Source organism: Podarcis erhardii (assembly GCF_964252035.2).
Source record: "Podarcis erhardii genome assembly, chromosome: 17".
Lineage (NCBI taxonomy): Eukaryota > Metazoa > Chordata > Lepidosauria > Squamata > Lacertidae > Podarcis > Podarcis erhardii.
This window is the reverse complement of record NC_138515.1, coordinates 27,712,818-27,731,512: the sequence shown is the minus strand read 5'-3', so window position 1 is coordinate 27,731,512 and position 18,695 is coordinate 27,712,818. Positions and strand designations below refer to the sequence as shown.

The 18,695-nt window shown below is 44.2% G+C and overlaps 1 protein-coding gene and 1 long non-coding RNA gene across 3 annotated transcripts in view; one reads left to right on the top strand and one right to left on the bottom strand.

Annotated features, from left to right (window-relative positions):
• Positions 1-18,695, top strand: part of LOC309332618 — an 86,616-nt gene that overhangs the window by 65,449 nt on the left and 2,472 nt on the right. The window lies entirely within an intron of this gene.
• LOC309332469 (C-type lectin domain family 5 member A-like) lies at positions 1,209-12,091 on the bottom strand. 2 transcript variants are annotated; one of them, XM_081845688.1, is made up of 6 exons: positions 11,879-12,091; positions 11,551-11,720; positions 7,387-7,443; positions 7,155-7,291; positions 3,989-4,098; positions 1,209-2,447 (listed from the first exon to the last, which is right to left on the bottom strand). In XM_081845688.1, exons 2-6 carry the CDS (start codon positions 11,627-11,629, stop codon positions 2,339-2,341), a joined length of 492 nt encoding a protein of 163 aa, XP_081701814.1. In that variant the 5' UTR covers positions 11,630-11,720; positions 11,879-12,091; the 3' UTR covers positions 1,209-2,338. The 2 variants fall into 2 exon arrangements, with proteins under 2 accessions (XP_081701814.1, XP_081701813.1); XM_081845687.1 differs by lacking the exon at positions 11,879-12,091 and having other exon boundaries at positions 11,551-11,726.

The window sequence follows — 18,695 nt, the reverse complement described above, 5'->3', positions numbered from 1 at the left end:
CCTTTGAAATTTAAGGGACATCATCAATAAGGGACAGCAGCGGGACACGGCGCTGGGATAAGGGACTGTCCTGCCAAATAAGGGACGGTTGACAGCTATGGAGGGTGGCCACAATTTTAAATTCAACAATAAAAAGTGTTAAAAGAAATTTCAGACACATGGATAGGATGTTTCTTGTGTGATCAAGACTTTTGATATTAATTTCTTAAGTACTGGGGGTTAGGCAGAAGGAGATGGACTCCCATGTCCTGTTTAGAAAATGGAAATTTGTCAAGTCTAGCTTGTAATGAAGAGCTGAGTCCATTAAAGGTTGAGTCAGTTTGGGGAAGGGCTGCAGAACATGCTTTGCAGGCGGAGGGTACCAGGGTCAATCCCTAACATCTCCAAGTTTGGCTGGAAAGGTCCTCTCTCTGAAACCCTTGAAAGCCACAGCCAATCAGTGAAGACAACACTGAACTAGCTGGACCAATGGCTTGACTCCATATAACACAGCTTCCTAAAGGCCAAAGCCATGTTTCCTCTTTTGCCTCTGATCTCCCTCATTCCAATATAGATAAGAGGCTGAATAAGCCAACAATTTATTCTAGCAAGGCAAACCAGCATGGAAAATATGTGGATGTAGAAAATACTACTACTACTACAACAACAACAACAACAACAACAACAACAACAACAACAACAACATACTAATTATACTACTACTAATAAAATAATACTAATACTAATTATACTACTACTAATAAAATAATACTAATACTACATCCCAGTAGTGATGTATGGAAGTGAGAGCTGGACCATAAAGAGGGCTGATCACCGAAGAATTGATGCTTTTGAATTATGGTGCTGGAGGAGACTCTTGAGAGTCCCATGGACTGCAAGAAGATCAAACCTCTCCATTCTGAAGGAAATCAGCCCTGAGTGCTCACTGGAAGGTCAGATCCTGAAGCTGAGGCTCCAATACTTTGGCCACCTCATGAGAAGAGAAGACTCCCTGGAAAAGACCCTGACGCTGGGAAAGATGGAGGGCACAAGGAGAAGGGGACGAGGGAGGATGAGATGGTTGGACAGTGTTCTCGAAGCTACCAGCATGAGTTTGACCAAACTGTGGGAGGCAGTGGAAGACAGGAGTGCCTGGCGTGCTCTGGTCCATGGGGTCACGGAGAGTCGGACACGACTAAACGACTAAACAACACTACTACTACTACTACTACTACTAATAATAATAATTTATTACTTGTACCTTGCCCATCTTACAGGGTTGCCCCAGCCACTGTGGGATGCTTCCAACAGAATATAAAATAACACAGCAAAACATGAAACATTAAAAACTTCCCAGTACAGGGCTGCCTTCAAAACATCAAACATTAAAAACTTCAGGTGTCTACAGTCATATAATTGTTTAACTTTTCAAATGCAAGTTGCATTACAATAATTAGCGTGTTTTGCTAACACAGCAAGCCGTTATTTGGTAATCTTCTAAAACAGTAGCGGTTTTTGGACAAATGAAGGACTCCCCCTCCAACAGCGGAAGAAAATGTTCTGTCTTGAAATATAGGAAGTTCTGTGTTGAGCGGTTAGGAGAAGTGGTCATTGAGGTTTTATTGCATGACTGGTCTCAGGAAAGGGATATAGTCTTGTTCTCTAAACTCCCTGAACCCTCTTTTATGAGTAGAAGAAAGTATATTTCACATGTGGCAAGGCAAGAGAGATCATCTGACCAACAAGCAACAGGGGGAATTGTTTGAGACTTCCTGTGCGGCAAGAAAGGGAAGGAAGATCAAAAGACAAAAGCAGATTTACACACTTGCGGCTCCTTTATGTCAATGCAGAAGTGCAACTGGAAGAATACCATCCATGCATAAGACAAGCTTTTTTCCATTAAAAATTAGTTTAAAAATTGGGGGTCATCTTATACATGGAGAGTGCATAGGGGGGGCATGGGATTGGCTGCTGCTGTGAGCCGGAGATTGTCAGCTGCTATTGGGCATGTTATTGGTGGCTGTGGCAAGGGCCAGTGTTGATTGGCTGTCGCTGCGGCAATTGGCGGCTTCTGCTGGCGAGGGGACAGACGATCTCCCCCCATTTTCTTAATTTGGAGTCCCTCAAAATAAGGGGCGTCTTATACACGGGGGCGTCTTATACACGGAAAAATACGGTATTTGCAGTGTTTATAGGGCCACTCATATATTTGGCTGGATAAAAGTCTTCACGTGTGAGAGAACACGCCTCCCTTTCCAGGGTTATGCGTAACAAGAACTGAATCAGGTCCAAAGTTCCTTAGCAGAGTGAAGAGTCTTAATTCCACATTGCTGAGAATCTCCCATACAGAGGAGAGCGACTATACCTTCTCCTCACAAATCCAGCGGTTTACTACGGAGCAAGGTGCTGAAGTGACAAGGTGTAACCCAAGCACAGCACAGTCATAAATTCTACTTCTGATATTCAATCTGTGAAGGGAAGAGAAGTGAAAATTAGCAGGTTCAGTCGGTAGAGCATGAGGCTCTGAATCTCAGGGCTGTGGGTTCAAGCACCAAGCTGGGCAAAAGATTCCTTCATTGCAGGGTTTTGGACTAGGTGACCCTCGTGGTCTCTTCCATCTCTATGATTCTACGATTCTATACTTCTACAAGTTGTTAGCCTCAGCCGCTGCTTGGGAGACTGTCACGCACCTGTCTGCGTGGTCCCTTTCACTGTCACCCTGCACAGAACTTGCTGAGCCAAGGAAGGCAGGACAGCTGATGGCAGATCAACATGGCTGGGGTATAAATATATGCCTTTTGTTTTTAAATGTGGGGCCTTTTGCTATCCCTGGCCCCACCTAGATGCCAGGATTTTGGAAGTCCAAAACTGGTCACTTTAATACAGTGGCCTACAGAACCTGTATCACTATTGTGTCTGAACAAAAATTGTTACCACCTGCAGGGCCGGCACACTCATGAGGCAAGTTGGTGGCGACTGCCTCAGGCGGCAGGACCCACAGGGGCAGCGGATCTCAATAGAGATCTTTTATTTCTCGCTTGTTCCTGATGCAGATCTTCACTCACCCCTTCTTCCCTGGTGAGGAGGGGAGACACCATTTTGTGGTTTGCCTCAGGTGCCAAAATGTCTTGGGCCGGCCCTGATGAACACTGGCCGCAATATTGTTTGCAGGAACAGGATGTGTTCAGTAGATGCACCCAGCATCTTTCCCAAATGCTTAAGTGCTACTTAGAAGCGCTCATTACAGTGGTACCTCGGGTTACGAACTTAATTCGTCCCAGAGATCCGTTCTTAACCCGAAACCGTTCTTAACCTGAGGCACGCTTTCACTAATGGGGCCTCCCACTGCTGGCACGCGATTTCCGTTCTCATCCTGGGGCAAAGTTTGCAACCCGGAGCAACTACATCCGGGTTAGCGGAGTTTGTAATCTGAAGCATTTGTAACCTGAAGCGTTTGTAACCCGAGGTACCACTGTATACTATTAGCACTCTGAAGAATGGGCACGATCATTTCCCTGTTGCATACACACATATTGACAGGATCCCCAGAGACGACATTATGAGACCTATCCTTCGCTCTGCCATTTTTTAAAAAAGCTGAAGGTCTCTTGTGCTTCATCGTTATCCTGGTAAGAGCCACATAAGGTGGGTGACTGTTACGGTCCACATGTTGCAACAGTGGTACCTCGGTTCTCAAACGTCTCCGTTGATGAATGTTCTGGAACCTGAACACCAAAAACCCAGAAGTAAATGCTTCCGTTTTCGAATGCGCCTTGGAAGTTGAACGGCTTCCACTGCATTCCCCTCCCCCAATTTTCTCAATTCCATTTGCAGACAGCCCTTTGCGCCTCAGTTTTCAAACGTTTCAGAACTTGAACGGTCTTCCAGAACGGATTACGTTCGGGAACCGAGGTATCACTATAAGGGGGAAAGAATGCTGAGTAACAGAGCCTTTCTTCCCCATCACTTTGTGACAAACAATAAATGACCAGAATGATAATCAACATACATGTCAGGGTCATACGCTCTGTTGTCAATCCATCTCCACAGTCCCTTGGAACCTTGCTGTGTTAAGCCAATGAAATACTCAAAATGGTTTGTTCTGTTGAACAGGAACATCTGAATGGGAGGCATTTGCAGAATAAGTAAGAGAAAACACAGTGAAATCCAAGAGCTCTGATATGGGAATGCAATGCAGTAATGGGGGGCAGGGCGGTGGTGGTTCTTGTCTTTAGCAAGGATGTCTTCTGGTATTGGGGTGTGATAGGAATTTAGAGTGAAGGGGTACAACCTGCTTGTAAAATGTTTTCGGTGCGGCCTGTCTTTTGTGAACTGAATCACACAGGTGCCTCTGCCCCCCCCCCCCTGGATGGCAGAATAAAACGCTCTTTCTCTGGATTAACCCCTTGGTGTTGTTTGGCTCCTTTTGTCTCTGCTCGGGTGCAACAATTATTCCTACCCATGTGTCAGGGGCTCAGGAGCAGAGGCACAGGGAAGAGAGGAAACGGAGAGCGAAGGGGAAGAATCTGAGGGCAGCGTAGGGGAGTATGACAGTGACCCGAGAGATTCCATGAGCTTCTCCAGCGATTCAGAAGATTCCCAGAGGGGGGCGCCAATGGCCAGGGCAAGGGAGGTCCCAGGGGGGACACACCAGAAGCAAGGGGCCAGCGGGGACTCCCAAAGCAGCAGCGGGAGATCAGGACCAGTTTCCCCACCAGAGCGGAGTGGGGGGGAAGAGTCCCATGCATCAGGGCCAGCGTCTCCTCCAGTAGGGAGAGAAGATGAGTCAGGGCTGGCCACGCCTATATCGCAGAGTGAGGGAACGGAGGAGAAGTCAGGTCCAGCTAGCTCCCCCGAAGGGGGAAGCAGTGACAGGAGCAGTGTAACGGTCAGGAGAAAGGTTGCCAGCTGGGTGCACACGCCAAGTTCAAATGTACAGGCGCGCGGGACAGCAGAGGACCCAGATTGGGAGCCAGGTCCTAATGCCCGCCGGAGGCTGGGGGAAGACTCAGGGGACTCAGCGTCAGAAGAGTCTAGAAAGGGCAAGACCCCAGCGGGCAGGCGGACCCAGAGGAGGAAGGAGCAAAGGAAGAGGTGGAGCAAGGCTAGAGTCTTAAACTGGTGTCTGGGGGGAGGAGATTCAGACGGAGCTTCAGCGGTCTAGAGCTTAAGACGTAGAGCTGCGCGCCACGGCTTTGAAATCGAAACTGAACTTCAATAAAGACTTTTTGTATATAACAAGAACTGGCGTTGGTCCTTTGTGAGCTAGGACCTCGGGCAGCTCTGACACCATGGATTAAAAAGGCTACAAGAGGTCTTAGATATATGGTAATGTTCATAACCGCACGTACATAGATCAGCACAGGAAGACCGACCTGAAGCCATTTTGATTCCTAAAATGAGCAAATGTTTTCTCTGCAAGGTCAAAGTTGAAAAGCCTCCCCATTGTCTTTTCCTTCACAAATCCTGTCTTAACGGTATGTGTGTGTTTGAATAGGGTGTGAGCCTGTGACCTGGCCCAGGAACTAAGTATTTATCATTACAAAAGATTGGCCAGGCTCCCCAGGCAATCCAATCAAGTAACCTGACAGACAGGAGATAAACAAGGACAAGAGAAAAACAACATTTAAATTTCTGTTTAGATTGCCTTTTTCTGTGATGTATGTATGTATGATGTTTCTGGGGGGTGGTCTTGATCTACAGGGTGGCAATTTCAAAAGTCTTTATAAGGCTTTGCACAATATTTTTCTGGGTCCTCCTCCTTTCCTGCGGGTGAGGGGAGCACCCTGTTGCAACAGATCAATAAAGATCAAGCTTACTAGCTGCTTTGCTTCTCAATACTAGCTGCTTTGCTTCTCTGGTTGGCCTCTGTTATTTTCTCCTACCCAATAGGGAACCTGTGTTAAGGACTCTATATGGGCTCTTGGATACCCCATAAGGGAAAAGGGCAATTTTTGTTTACAACAGGGGGTCCTTGGCCAAGCAGCGTAGTGTGGTTTTCCACAAGCCACATCCACACCTAGACCCTCAAGTGTCCCTGTTTTCCAGGGACAGTCCCAGGTTTACAGAAGCTGTCGCAGTTTCTGATTTGAACCCAGAATGTCCTGCTTTTTATTGGAGAAATGTCGGAGGGTATGGAGTTATCTGACCCCTGAGCCGTCTGAAGGCAGCCTTGTAGAAGGAAGGTTGTTTTTTTTTTAAAAAAAAAGTTTAATGTTTTATTATGTTTTTATATATCTTAGAAGCAGCCCAGAGTGACTGGAGTATCCAAATCAGATGGGTGGGGTTTCAAATACTAAAATTAATATTATGGAATAGGGCGTCCCTATTTTCACTGGAAAAATGTTGGACTGTATGCACACCACACATTTAAAGCACCATGATACCACTTTAAACAGTCATGGCTTTCCTCAAAGAATTCTGGGAGCTGTAGTTTCTTAAAGGTGCTGAGTGTTGTTAAAGGTAAAGGGACCCCTGACCATTAAGTCCAGTCGCGGATGACTCTGGGGTTGCAGTGCTCATCTCGTTTTACTGGCCAAGGGAGCCGGCGTTTGTCCGCAGACAGTTTTTCCAGGTCATGTGGCCAGCATGACTAAGCCGCTTCTGGCGAACTAGAGCAGCGCACGAAAATGCCGTTTAGCTTCCTGCCGGAGTGGTACCTATTTATCTACTTGCACTTGACATGCTTTCAAACTGCTAGGTTGGTAGTAGCTGGGACCGAGCAACAGGAGCTCACCCCGTCGCGGGGATTTCAACCGCCAACCTTCTGATTGGCAAGCCCTAGGCTCTGTGGTTTAGACCACGGCGCCACTGAGTGTTGTTAGGAGACCCCCTGTGGGTTAAACTACGCCAGCCAATAAAGCGAGATGAGTGCCGCAACCCCAGAGTCGGCCACGACTGGACCTAGTGGTCAGGGGTCCCTTTACCTTTACCTATTCCCCATTCTAAGCCTGGTTTAACAGCCAAACCCTTTTTCTTCACAGGGAACGCCTTTAAAAACAAATCTAAACTATTCATGCCATTCATTCTAGTTGTGCAAGTGGTACCATGTCTTGTCTAGCCCTGAAAAGTTAGCAACTGTGAACTATTTTATGAAAGCAGGCCAATAATTCGATCACAGAACACCATGCTTATTTTTTTTTTTTTTGCTTTGCAAAGCAGTCCTGTCTTCTCACCAATTCTGCTTTGTTGTTGACAACAGCAAGATGAGCATTTGATTGAGCACAGTCCTCCTGGCTGTCATTCCATGTTTTTTCTTCGGCAGAAAAGAAGTAGCATTTGCCAGCATAAAGTACCCATCTTATGGGGCAGCCTGTAGAAGTTAGGAGAAACAGGAGACGACTGGATTTAATATATACAAAGGAGCAGAAATTCCCATTTCCCCCATGAGCTGTTTTTATTACATACCATCTTTTACTCCTGATGGGGTGAGAATGGGGTCTCCTTGGAAGAAGATCTGTGAAGCTGAATGAAAAAGACTCATAAGAACCTGTGAACTCAGCACATTTATTACCCGAACAGAGGGAGTCAACTACATTAGTAAAAAAAACGACGTTTTAAATGCAACACCAGATGGCACTGTAGAGCACAAAACTTTTCTATGAGATTTTACATAGCGTTTTTTCTTTTATAGTGATTTAATTTATGACTTATTTACAGCGTTTTTTCTGCTGTGTGTAGATCCACCCAAGGATGTTTCAGAGCAGTACATTTCAGATTTTCTGCTTTAAGTGAATGCTTTCCACCTTGGCCAAAGAACCCCTACAAGTTACAGAGGATGATGGGACATCCTTTAGGGCAAACACTCAGTCGTCCAAGGGACTTTCAGGCAGACACACACCATACATTTAAAGCACATGACTACCCTCAAAGCTGAGGCTCCAGTACTTTGGCCACTTCATGAGAAGAGAAGACTCCCTGGAAAAGACCCTGATGTTGGGAAAGATGGAGGGCACAAGGAGAAGGGGATGGCAGAGGACGAGATGGTTGGACAGTGTTCTCGAAGCTACGAACATGAGTCTGACCAAACTGCGGGAGGCAGTGGAAGACAGGAGTGCCTGGCGTGCTCTGGTCCATAGGGTCACGAAGAGTCGGACATGACTAAACGACTAAACAACAACAACCCTCAAAGAATCCTGGGAACCTTCATTTGTTAAGGGTACTGGGAATTGTAGGCCTTTGAGGGGGAAACTGCAGTTCCCAGAATACGTGTGTGTGTGTGGGGGGGGGGAGAAGTCACAGGATTTAAATGTATGTTGGATGTCTGGTGCGAATCTGCTCCATATTTGCTGGTCCTCACCATTGCCCACATGAAATGGGAAAGTACCCTTGAATCAACATTGTATATTTGTCCTGGTCTGGTGCATGGAATGCATGTTGTTTTGTAGTTGTGTGATGTGTGCTCATACTGTATCGCGAAGGCCATTGTCTATAAACATTGTCTATGCTGTGTGCTGTTTTCCCCTCCCCTCGTTTACTACTACACCCCCCCCCCCGATGCTCTAGATACCTGAAGCCCATTGTGGGCTTGCAGAGTTATGTATTTTAAAATAAAATAAAATAAAACATTTCGTCTGTGAAATGGTGTAATAAACAAAGCAATTATTTCCAAGTATGTTTGAAAGTGGGAAAGACAGAGGCAATTTTAAAATTGTGTATGCTTAATTGGGTATTATTCCTGAACTAAGTGGTGGTTTTTCTTTGCTTTTCTCTACCCTAAAAGTCAGTTAAAGTCAGTTACACCTCACCTCAGTTGCTGATACTCTGTTGTTTTATTCTTATTGCTTTTACTCATTGGGGTTATTCTTCTTCTAGTGTTTAAATTGTTTTATTAATGATTGGAAAATCACCCTGGGAGCATTTTTTAAAATTTATTTTTCCTGAAGCTGCGGGACAGAAACTTATTTGTTCGTAAGTAAATATGCTCTGGCAGGGGAGTCGGATCTTCCTCACAAAGCGACACTCATGAGGCAGAAGTTGGTAGCTCTCTGATAAATCGCATGACAAACCACCAGTGGCAACAGCCTGTCCTGTGCTTCCTTTGGAAACACCAGACATTTGGTTAATGAAGTCATGAAGACTTCCGTTTTTCAGGAAGTAGGACTTTCGCTGCCATGGGTTTGTTGCGCAATGTGGGCCAAAATTAAGTAATAGCTCTGTGCTGTTAATAAAATAGCCTTGCTGCCCTCCCACTCCTCAGAGACTGTGTCTCCACGCATATGAGAACAGGGAAGGCTCAAGAAATTTTGCTGCCTGAGGCAAAGGTCAAGATGGCCACCCCCAGTGCTTTTTTTCCTTTAAAAAATACCATTTTTTTTTGCTCTATAAGACTCACTTTTTCCCTTCTAAAAAGTAAGGGGAAATGTGTGTGCGTCTTATGGAGTGAATGCAGGCTGCACAGCTATCCCAGAAGCCAGAACAGCGAGAGGGATTGCTGCTTTCACTGTTCAGCGATCCCCCTTGCTGTTCTGGCTTCTGAGATTCAGAATATTTTTTTTCTTGTTTTCCTCCACCAAAAACTAGGTGCGTCTTGTGGTCTGGTGCATCTTATAGAGCGAAAAATACGGTATGTTTAGGGGTAATTTCATTTTGACTCAAGAAAACCACCATTTTATAGTTCAAATCGGGGGAAATAAATACAGTAAATGGACAAAAGTACAAAGATTCACAAAATGTTTAGGGGTATGCGTACCCCTGCGTCCCCACAGAAAAAAAAGCACTGGCCACCCCCAGTTTCACATACAGAAGCTGACTGAACTGGTAGTTGAGTCTTAGGCAGTGTACACAACATCTATTAAAAACACATGGCTTCCACACTCCCAAGAATCTTGACAAACTACACTTCCAGTGGTCCTTTAAGGGTAGTAGTGTGCTTTAAGTGTATGGTGTTCTATGCAGCTGTAGTTCAGGGCTAGCAGTGGGACAATGGCCTCCATCACACAACTGAAGCCTAAGTTAGGGTACCCAGGGCAGACCATGTGGAACCCACAGAACCGTCCTCTTAACACTTGGGCACTGCTCCTCACCCTCAGTGCCCGCTTCCAAAAGAAGTTGCCTCGCTCTGTCTAATGGTAGGACTGGATCTGCCTGAGAATGAGTGAAGCTCTGGGGAGAGTCAAAAGAAGTTCAAGCAGAGGAGAAGTTCAGAGATGATGGGTTCTTTTCACACAGAAAATCCTGTCATAAATCAGATAAATTAAGGATTTATACAATTTTGTAACATGCAGAGAATAGCATCTATAGAGAAAACAGAGATTGGAACTGAGGGAGGGGGGAAATGGGGGGAATTAAGGATGATATGGTTTAAGATAATATGTTTTGTTTAAATTCCTAATAAAAATATTTAAAATAAAAAACAGAAAATCCTGTCATCATTTCTTAATGCAATCTGATGGTAGTTTGAATTAATCTCAAATGACAGTTAAGGAGAGCTTATTTTCATTCCTGGTGCAGTCACACTCACCCCTTTTAGCATTTTTCAAACTGTTTTGGTACATTTCTTTATCTTTTTTTAAAAGCTGTTTGATCAGAGGCAACCACAGGACAAAACAATTTGGTACAACCCATCAGGGCTAGGGCAAGGTTTCTTTACAGGCCAGCAGAGATAATTCCCCAAGCAGCCGCATATTACAGGATCAAGAGTTGACCAGAATATCCCCCCCCCTCAATTTACTTTTTAATTTCAGTAATCTAAAAATCACATTGCTGTGTCCTGGGCTTTTTTCTGCCAGAAATCACTGGAACTCAGTTCCAGCACCTCTCAGGTGGGTGCCATTGCCATTCTAAGAGAACAAGGGAGGCGTTCACAGTGAGTTCCAGCACCCCCTTTTCTAGAAAAATAGAACTGGCTATGTCCCACATTAGTTTCCTGGGCATCTAATACAGATTAGAATCCCCATTTTATCCATAAGAAAACAAATCTCAAAGTCCAGACATATGGCCCTTGAATATCTTCCCCATGTCAGTTTAAGGAGGGAGGATTTTCACGAGAAAAAATTATATGGTGGTGGGACTAAAAGGCCAAGCCCTCCTTAATTCTGGATAATGGTATAGTTTAGACCCTAAAGGGGCTTTCAAACTGCTGTGCTGTGCTTTGAAGTCCCAACAATCAGTACTTCAAAGTGCAGCATCACCTGACGTCATCCCCTGACAGGTGATGGAGAGACAAGGAACTGGACCTGCTGGCCAATAATGATTCCCCACCCCTGTCTTAGGGGTAGCTGATGTGGTGCTCTCCAAATGTTGCTGGACTACAACTCCCATCAGCCTTAGCCAGCATGACCAATGGACAGAGATCATGGGAGTTGTAGTCCAACAACATCTGAAGGGCACAACAGCATTTGTTATAGGTTAACTGCACTATCCTGTGATTCCAATTTTGATTTGCAATGTTGGTTTCAAATTGCAAGCTGTTTATGCTCTTTGTCTTTGATAACTGCTTGATTTTATTTCAAAAATCCTAAACGAAGGTTTGCAATAATAAAAAAAGAGAGCAAACTAACTCTTTGCAAATGGCAGTCAGGTCAGCCAAAGCAGACTCTACTGAAAGTTCACATTCAGCATGATACTCACCATAGAGAAGGAACAGTGAAGTGCCTATTAGCTTAATAACTAAGAGAATCATGAGTGGAACTATGCAATCCCACTTCATTTTCCCCAGCAAGCTAGCCACAAGAAACTTAAGAGGAAACCTCTGTGTATGGCACACACGTTGAAATCTTCAGGTATGTCTCCAGCACTGGCTACATCTGAAATGTAAAAATGCCCATGATTAAAAGGCGCCAAACTATAGAGGGTTCTGGGTGCCTGAGCACCCACAAAATTTTTGTTGCAGGTGCTCAGCACCCACACCTCAGGGCCCCGACATCACCATGTCAGGGCACACAAAAAATAAGCTTACCAGAATAAAAACAGGGCTTTGTCTTCTTCCTTTGTTATTCCTGAAGAGGTCGCTGTCCCGAATGGGGCTCAGTTACGCTGTTTCTCACTACTTGGCTTTCACGGGTGTCTTGCATCTGCTTGGAGAATGATGACTTAAATGTTTCCTGCAGCTTCGGGTGACTCGGAGGGATGCGTACACCAAGCAGCCTTCTTAGAAATGCACATGCTGAACTTCCCCTCTTACAGACCAGTGTTTCTGTTGAGCAACTCAATGTGTGTGTGCGTATGTGTGTGTTGGCAGGGAAAGTACAGTGCTTGCAGTGGCTTAGTGCTAAAATAGGTTCAAGTCTTTGCCCCACTGAGCTAGTGGTTATTAATCAGAAAAGGACATACAGAGAGGTGATGGATGGGTGGGAGACAGGTCAGAGAGAATTTTCCTAAGGATGTGAGGCTGAGGGAGGGGGGAGAGTCTTCAGGCGAGAGCTGGGAAGACTCCCTGCTTTGTACAGTATATGGATTGAAGATTAAGATATAATTATGACAGAGGGCTAGATATACGGTAGTTTTGTGTTTTATTAGGATTACTGTTGTTGTTATTCTTCATGTTCTTTTTCTCTCTGCTTCCTCTTTTCTTCTTTTTACTTTTGATCTTTTTATGTTCTTTTCTCTTTCCTTTTTGTCTTTTTGATTTTATTCGTTCAAGATATTATTTTACTGTATTGTGGAAACCTTAATAAAATCTCGGGGTGGGGGGAAGAGAGAAAAGGACTGGAGTCAGACCAAAAGTAGAATAAATTTAAATCAAAACAAGATACAAAAATGATGAAAACATAAAAACTTGGCAGTAAGTAGGGTTGCCATATTTGAAAAAGTGAAAATCTGGACACAAATGTTGTTGAGCTTTTTTTTGGGGGGGGGCAGTTGGGCACCATTGCCATTCTAACAGAACAAGGGAGGTGTTATGTACTAAGCTTGGAGCCTAGAACAATAGGCAAGTAGGTTTGGGGGCCAATTCAATCACTGTTTTACAAGCTGCAATTGTTGTTGTTGTTTAGTCGTTTAGTTGTATCCATTCTTAAGGAAATCAGCCCTGAGTGCTCACTGGAATGACAAATCGTGAAGCTGAGACTCCAATACTTTGGCCACCCCATGAGAAGAGAAGACTCCCTGGAAAAGACCCTGATGTTGGGAAAGATGGAGGGCACAAGGAGAAGGGAACAACAGAGGACGAGATGGTTGGACAGTGTTCTCAAAGCTACCAGCATGAGTTTGACCAAACTGCGGGAGGCAGTGGAAGACAGAAGTGCCTGGCATGCTCTGGTCCATGGGGTCACAAAGAGTCGGACACGACTAAACGACTAAACAACAACAATAATAAAAACCCTAACCGATCTCCAATTTTCCTTTGTACCTCTTCATTTGATTATAAGCCATGTTCTGTTTTGACAACAGTCATTTGCTTAAGTGTCTTATGGGAATGGTTATGGAAAACTGGAAACAGAATCCTTCTGCTCTTTGCATCTTCACGTCCCGGTTTGACCACACCTGGGCAATTAGGAAAGCAAAGTTTACACAAAGTACTGAGGAACTTTTAGAGCAGATTGCAAGGAGCCAAAACAACTGATGAAGTTCAATGTAGATGATAAAAAGAATACCAAACTTGATATTCATCTAATTATTTTTCTGGGTATCTCCTTTTGGGGCAAACCACGTCCACCTGCCAGTCACCTGACACCATATACTGGCAGATTCTGTGATCTGTTGTTCAGTGCTAAGCCTTTATTGCTAATGGAAAGGATTTCTCATCTCCAATCTTAGTATTAACCACCACAGCACTAAGACTAGAGATAAGCCTCTGGCCTGCTCTTTAAAAGCCAGCAGGCAGAGGATTATATCTGATCTTAGTGCTGTGACACTACAGCGCTAAGATCAGAGGTAAGACCCTGCTGCTGGCGTTTACTACCAAGGAACCACTGCTTGCCCCTGGCAGTTTGAACTTTGAATCCCCTGATGTCATATGGAAGAACAAAGGGAAAGGGAAGACCAGCTTGGCCCCAACAGCTGCAAGGTCTTTGCTTTCTCAGTCCCTCACAGAAAGAGCACTCGGCTCCAACTCTCACTGTGGACCCGAATGGAACTGTGTCCTTGCCTCATTAATAAGTCACAGTAACTTGTGAATGTATGTGTGAGGGGTCCTCCCATCCCAAAGGTGCAGGAGGAGCTTACAACTTGTTGTAAACTACTTTGAGAATCAGTTGATCAAAAGGTGGGGCATATATCTCCTAAATAATTAATCTTAAATGCTAAATAAAATGGATATCAAAATTCTGAATTTGAAACAGGAGCATCATGACATATAGTCTTCTCCCCTTCTCATCCCCACGTTGGATGGGATCGGGAAGACCATTCCCCTAAAGAAGTCATTAAACATTTGTTCTCTGCCTTCCAGATGAAATGGCCTCAGATGAAATTTTACACCCTTTGTGGAATATTTGGAATGAAGGAATTATTCTGCTAAAAATAAAATCATGACAGCTTGTTGACTGCCCTGAAATATCAGAAAAGTGACTAGGTATTGTGTTACATTTCTACGAGGCATGGGTTTTTTGCTTTGTTGCCACAGGTGCCATTTAGAGAAACAATAATTGGAGAACTCTGGTCATTTGCATTGGTCATTTGCTCATCGTCAACAAATTAAAGCCCCCTCTCTAACCATTTTCAGAGTGAACAAGATTCCCTGTATCTTCCACGAGTACAGCTATCATTTCTGTGGGATCCACCATGTCTGAAGACCAGATGAATCACCTCTCTCTACTCGCAATCTTTTACCTCATTGTTTCAGGTACTCTTCATCTCTTGGGCATCATCACAAATTATCTTCATTCTAATATTATATGGAAGGGCTCGTTTCTCATTTACATTAAATGTTACTAGCCTTGCAGTTCCTCTCTTTCTGTAGTTTACAATTGGTGTGAGGAGCAGAGTAGGGAATGAGACCCTTGACGAAATTGTTTGGGATGAAATCTGGTACGCTAAGCTCTTTTCTTCTTTATTGACCCGTATTTGAGATAATTTCCTGAAAACAGTCCATAAAGGGTACTATACACTTGTGCGACTAGCACAGATTCAGGATAGAAATATGTGGACATGTTGAAGGGGATGTGGGTGTTATTGACACATATGCTAGGGTTGCCTCATGTGGCTACTTTTGGGCACAAATTCTTAAGGAAACTGGAATCATTATTGACCCTTCACCAGTCCTAAACCCCAAATGTCTTCTCTCTATTTTCTCAGGAGTTAGTGCTGACCTCTCTATAAAACCTTTGGTGATTTTCCTTTTAGTTGCAGCTACACAGGTTGTAACACAGGGATGGAAGGATGTTTATGTCATTAATGTAAATTGATGGTACAGTGGAACCTTGGTTTTTAAACGTAATCTGTTCTGGAAGACAGTTCGACTTCTGAAACACCCAAAAACCAAAAACCGAAAGCGGAAGCCTCAGTACAATAAAGGTAAAGGTAAAGGGACCCCTGACCATTAGGTCCAGTCGCGGATGACTCTGGGGTTGCGGCGCTCATCTCACTTTACTGGCTGAGGGAGCCGGCATACTGCTTCCGGGTCATGTGGCCAGCAGGACTAAACCGCTTCTGGTGAACCAGAGCAGCGCACGAAAATGCCGTTTACCTTCCCGCCAGAGCGGTATCTATTTATCTACTTGCACTTTGACGTGCTTTTGAACTGCTAGGTTGGCAGGAGCAGGGACCGAGCAACGGGAGCTCACCCCGTCATGGGGGTTTGAACTGCCAACCTTCTGACTGGCAAGCCCTAGGCTCTGTGGGTTTAACCCACAGCGCCACCCGCATCCTCAATACAATAGGGAAACTCAAAAAGGAAGCTTTGAGGCACGTTCGGCTTCGGAAAATCATTCGAAAACTGAAGCAGTTACTTCAGGGTTTTCAGCGTTCGGAAGCCAAAACGTGCGTCAATGGAGACGTTCGACAACCGAGGTTCCACTGTATAAGAAAACTTTGTTCTTAGCTGTCTCAGTAAAATTCAGCCATCATCTTGAGGTCTTGAAGGAGACTGCTAAACCATTGGACTTGGCTGCCACTTGGAGGACTTTTGTAACTAACATGAACAAACAACATATGAAGCTACTTATCCCAGTGAAGGTTGACTTTGTTTGGCAGTACCTATGACATATGGCTTTGTTTGACTGATTGGTCTGAGTTATGCCTCTTTCACCCGATCCCACTTAATTGATTGAATTCAATTAAAGCCTTTGCACTAACCATTTCCAGAGCAAACAAGATCCCATTTATCTCCTGCTGATGCAGATACCATCTCTATGGTCCACAATAGAAAGTGTCTGAAATATACTCAGAGTCGCAAAGTGATTTCATGCTCTTTATTCAGCTCATAGTGGTGAGGAGGAATGAATGTCCCCTCAAGTATCTGCTTTATATACATTATTTACACAATGGGCTGCACATGATTGGCTAATTCCGGAATTCTACTGTAAGCCAATCAGGTTGTGGATTCACTTCAATCTGGAGCATGATTGGGTGGTTCCTGCCAACCAATCATACTGCTGCATTGTTCTAGGACCAATCAGATTGCTGCATTCTGAATCCTATTGTTCTAGGACCAATCAGACTGCTGCCTTTTGGATCCTATTGTTCTAGGACCAATCAGACTGCTGCAGTTTGGATCCTATTCAACTCAGTACATAATAACAGTGTCCTTTTATACTGCATCACGGTGTGACATGATGGTTTGACATCAACTGATAGGAAGTGCCTACAGAGGGTGGTGAATACAACACAAGATATTATAGGCTGTCCTGTGAATCCACTGGATGACATTGTGGAAGAACGTTGCCTCAGGAGAGTGAGGAAAATTCTCAGGGATGACTCACACCCTGGCCGGCACTTTCTTGATCTCCTGCCCTCGGGCAGAAGATATAGAAGCATGATTAGTCATGCCAACAGGGTAAAGAACAACTTCAATCCATGGGCTGTTAGGCTGCTGAATGAAAAGATAACAACAGGGCAACTGACTTTTGGGTTTGGTGGGTGCGCGTCAGTAAATGAGGGGAATTAAGACTAATTGAGCTGAGTGGGGGGTGCTCATGTAATCTCACTGTATACAAGTTGTACAAATGACAATAAAGTATTTCAATTTCAATATGGGACCCACCAGGTCTGAAAACCAGGTGGATCACATCACTCTATTTATAACCTTTTATTTCATTGTTTCAGGTACTCTTTGCATTTTGGTTTTTATCACCAATGGGCTTATTGTTGGTGTGAATGCTACCGACTGGATGAAAGGCAGAAATCTGATGCCCAGTGATGAAATTCTGGCCAGCCTGGGGCTGTCCAACCTTTGCTTCTGCACCTCACTAATTCTGGACTATTTCATTTCACTCATCTGGAAGGAGTTCTTCAGAAAGTTTTACATGGTGCAAAAAATCACGTTTACCCTCGATATTGCCGCAAGCTTTTTGAGCTTCTGGTTCACTGCCTGGCTGAGTGTTTTCTACTGCATGAAGATTGTCAACTTCAAGCAGTCCTTTTTGCTGAGGGTGAAACTACAATTTTCCAGCCTTGTGCGTTGGCTCCTCCTTGGTTCTGTGCTGGCTTCCTGTGCAGCAACATTCCTAGTCACCTGGACTTTTAAAACAGTGTCCCAAGCATCCGACAGTCTGAACAATCAGACTTTCCTCAGCCTTCCCTCTGACTTTAACTTTACAAACGACTACAAAAAGCGAAAATTGATACTTGTGCATATGACTATGCCTTACAAACTCTTCCCCATTATCCTGGGCTGTTCTGTTCCCCTAGTGATAGTGATTGCCTCTTCTGTGCCAATTCTCAATACTCTTTTCAGGCATGCCAAAAACCTGGAACAAAATGCAACCATTTTCCACAACCCTCGCCTGGAGGTTCATCTAAATGCAGCCAAGTCAGTGCTGTCTCTTCTTATAAGCTATACTTCCTTGTTTGTTAGCGAGATACTAATCAGAACGGAAATCTTTCCCAACTGGACTTATCAGTATTTTCTGTGTCTGATCTTTCAACTTGCTACCTTGGTGGCACAAGGTTTCATTCTGGTTGCAAGTAATCCAAAACTGAAGCAATCAGCTGTACAAATTATTTCCTGTGTGCAGCAGTAACCTTAGAAAATCCAAACACAGTTGCTGAGCTTTTGGGGGGCAATCATCCCAAAAGCTGTTGAGCCTTTTTTGGTTGATCGGAAGTGGCGGATGAGCAGGTTTTCAAAATTGCCATCTAGGAGGCAACAAGGAAGTGACAGCGGGGAACAGATGAGATCCCAGACATTTACTAATATATTTACTATTAGCCCCACCCTGCAGACATTAGCGGAATTTTCTGGTTTATATGGCAACCAGTGCTGATAGAAAGGCTTGTTTAGGTTTGTAGAAAAATCTGGTCATGGATGACATTGCTTGGGCATTAGGTCCAGCATCATCAACACCCTTATTACTTGTGTAAGTTTGTAACTATTTAAAAAAACTTTATTCTTTAGGTAGGAGGAATAAGGAATAATGGATAAACATATGTCTGCCTGTCATGGAAACTGTAAAGCTGGGATGAAAACAGACTCACATCACAGGAAAGCAAGCCACTGTTGCTTCACTTTAACTATGCCTGTCTTTATTTAAAAAGAGACTTTCACTAATTTCACTAATTACAAACTTGAATGGAAGGGCTATATCGGGATGTAATGCTCTTGCTAAAAATTCACATGGCCAACTAGAACTGTTCCAAGATTCAAATCTCAAGGACCTGGTACAGGGTCTCAATTTGAG

Bases quoted from the DNA above. Each gene is read 5' to 3' on its own strand.
- LOC309332469 (XM_081845688.1), bottom strand. From the start codon at position 11,629: ATGAAGTGGGATTGCATAGTTCCACTCATGATTCTCTTAGTTATTAAG. The intron at 7,444-11,550 runs GTGAGTATCATG...TTTTTCATTCAG, and splicing joins TTCACTGTTCCTTCTCTATG to CTTCACAGATCTTCTTCCAA. The intron at 4,099-7,154 runs GTGAGAAGACAG...CCTCCCATTCAG, and splicing joins TCAACAACAAAGCAGAATTG to ATGTTCCTGTTCAACAGAAC.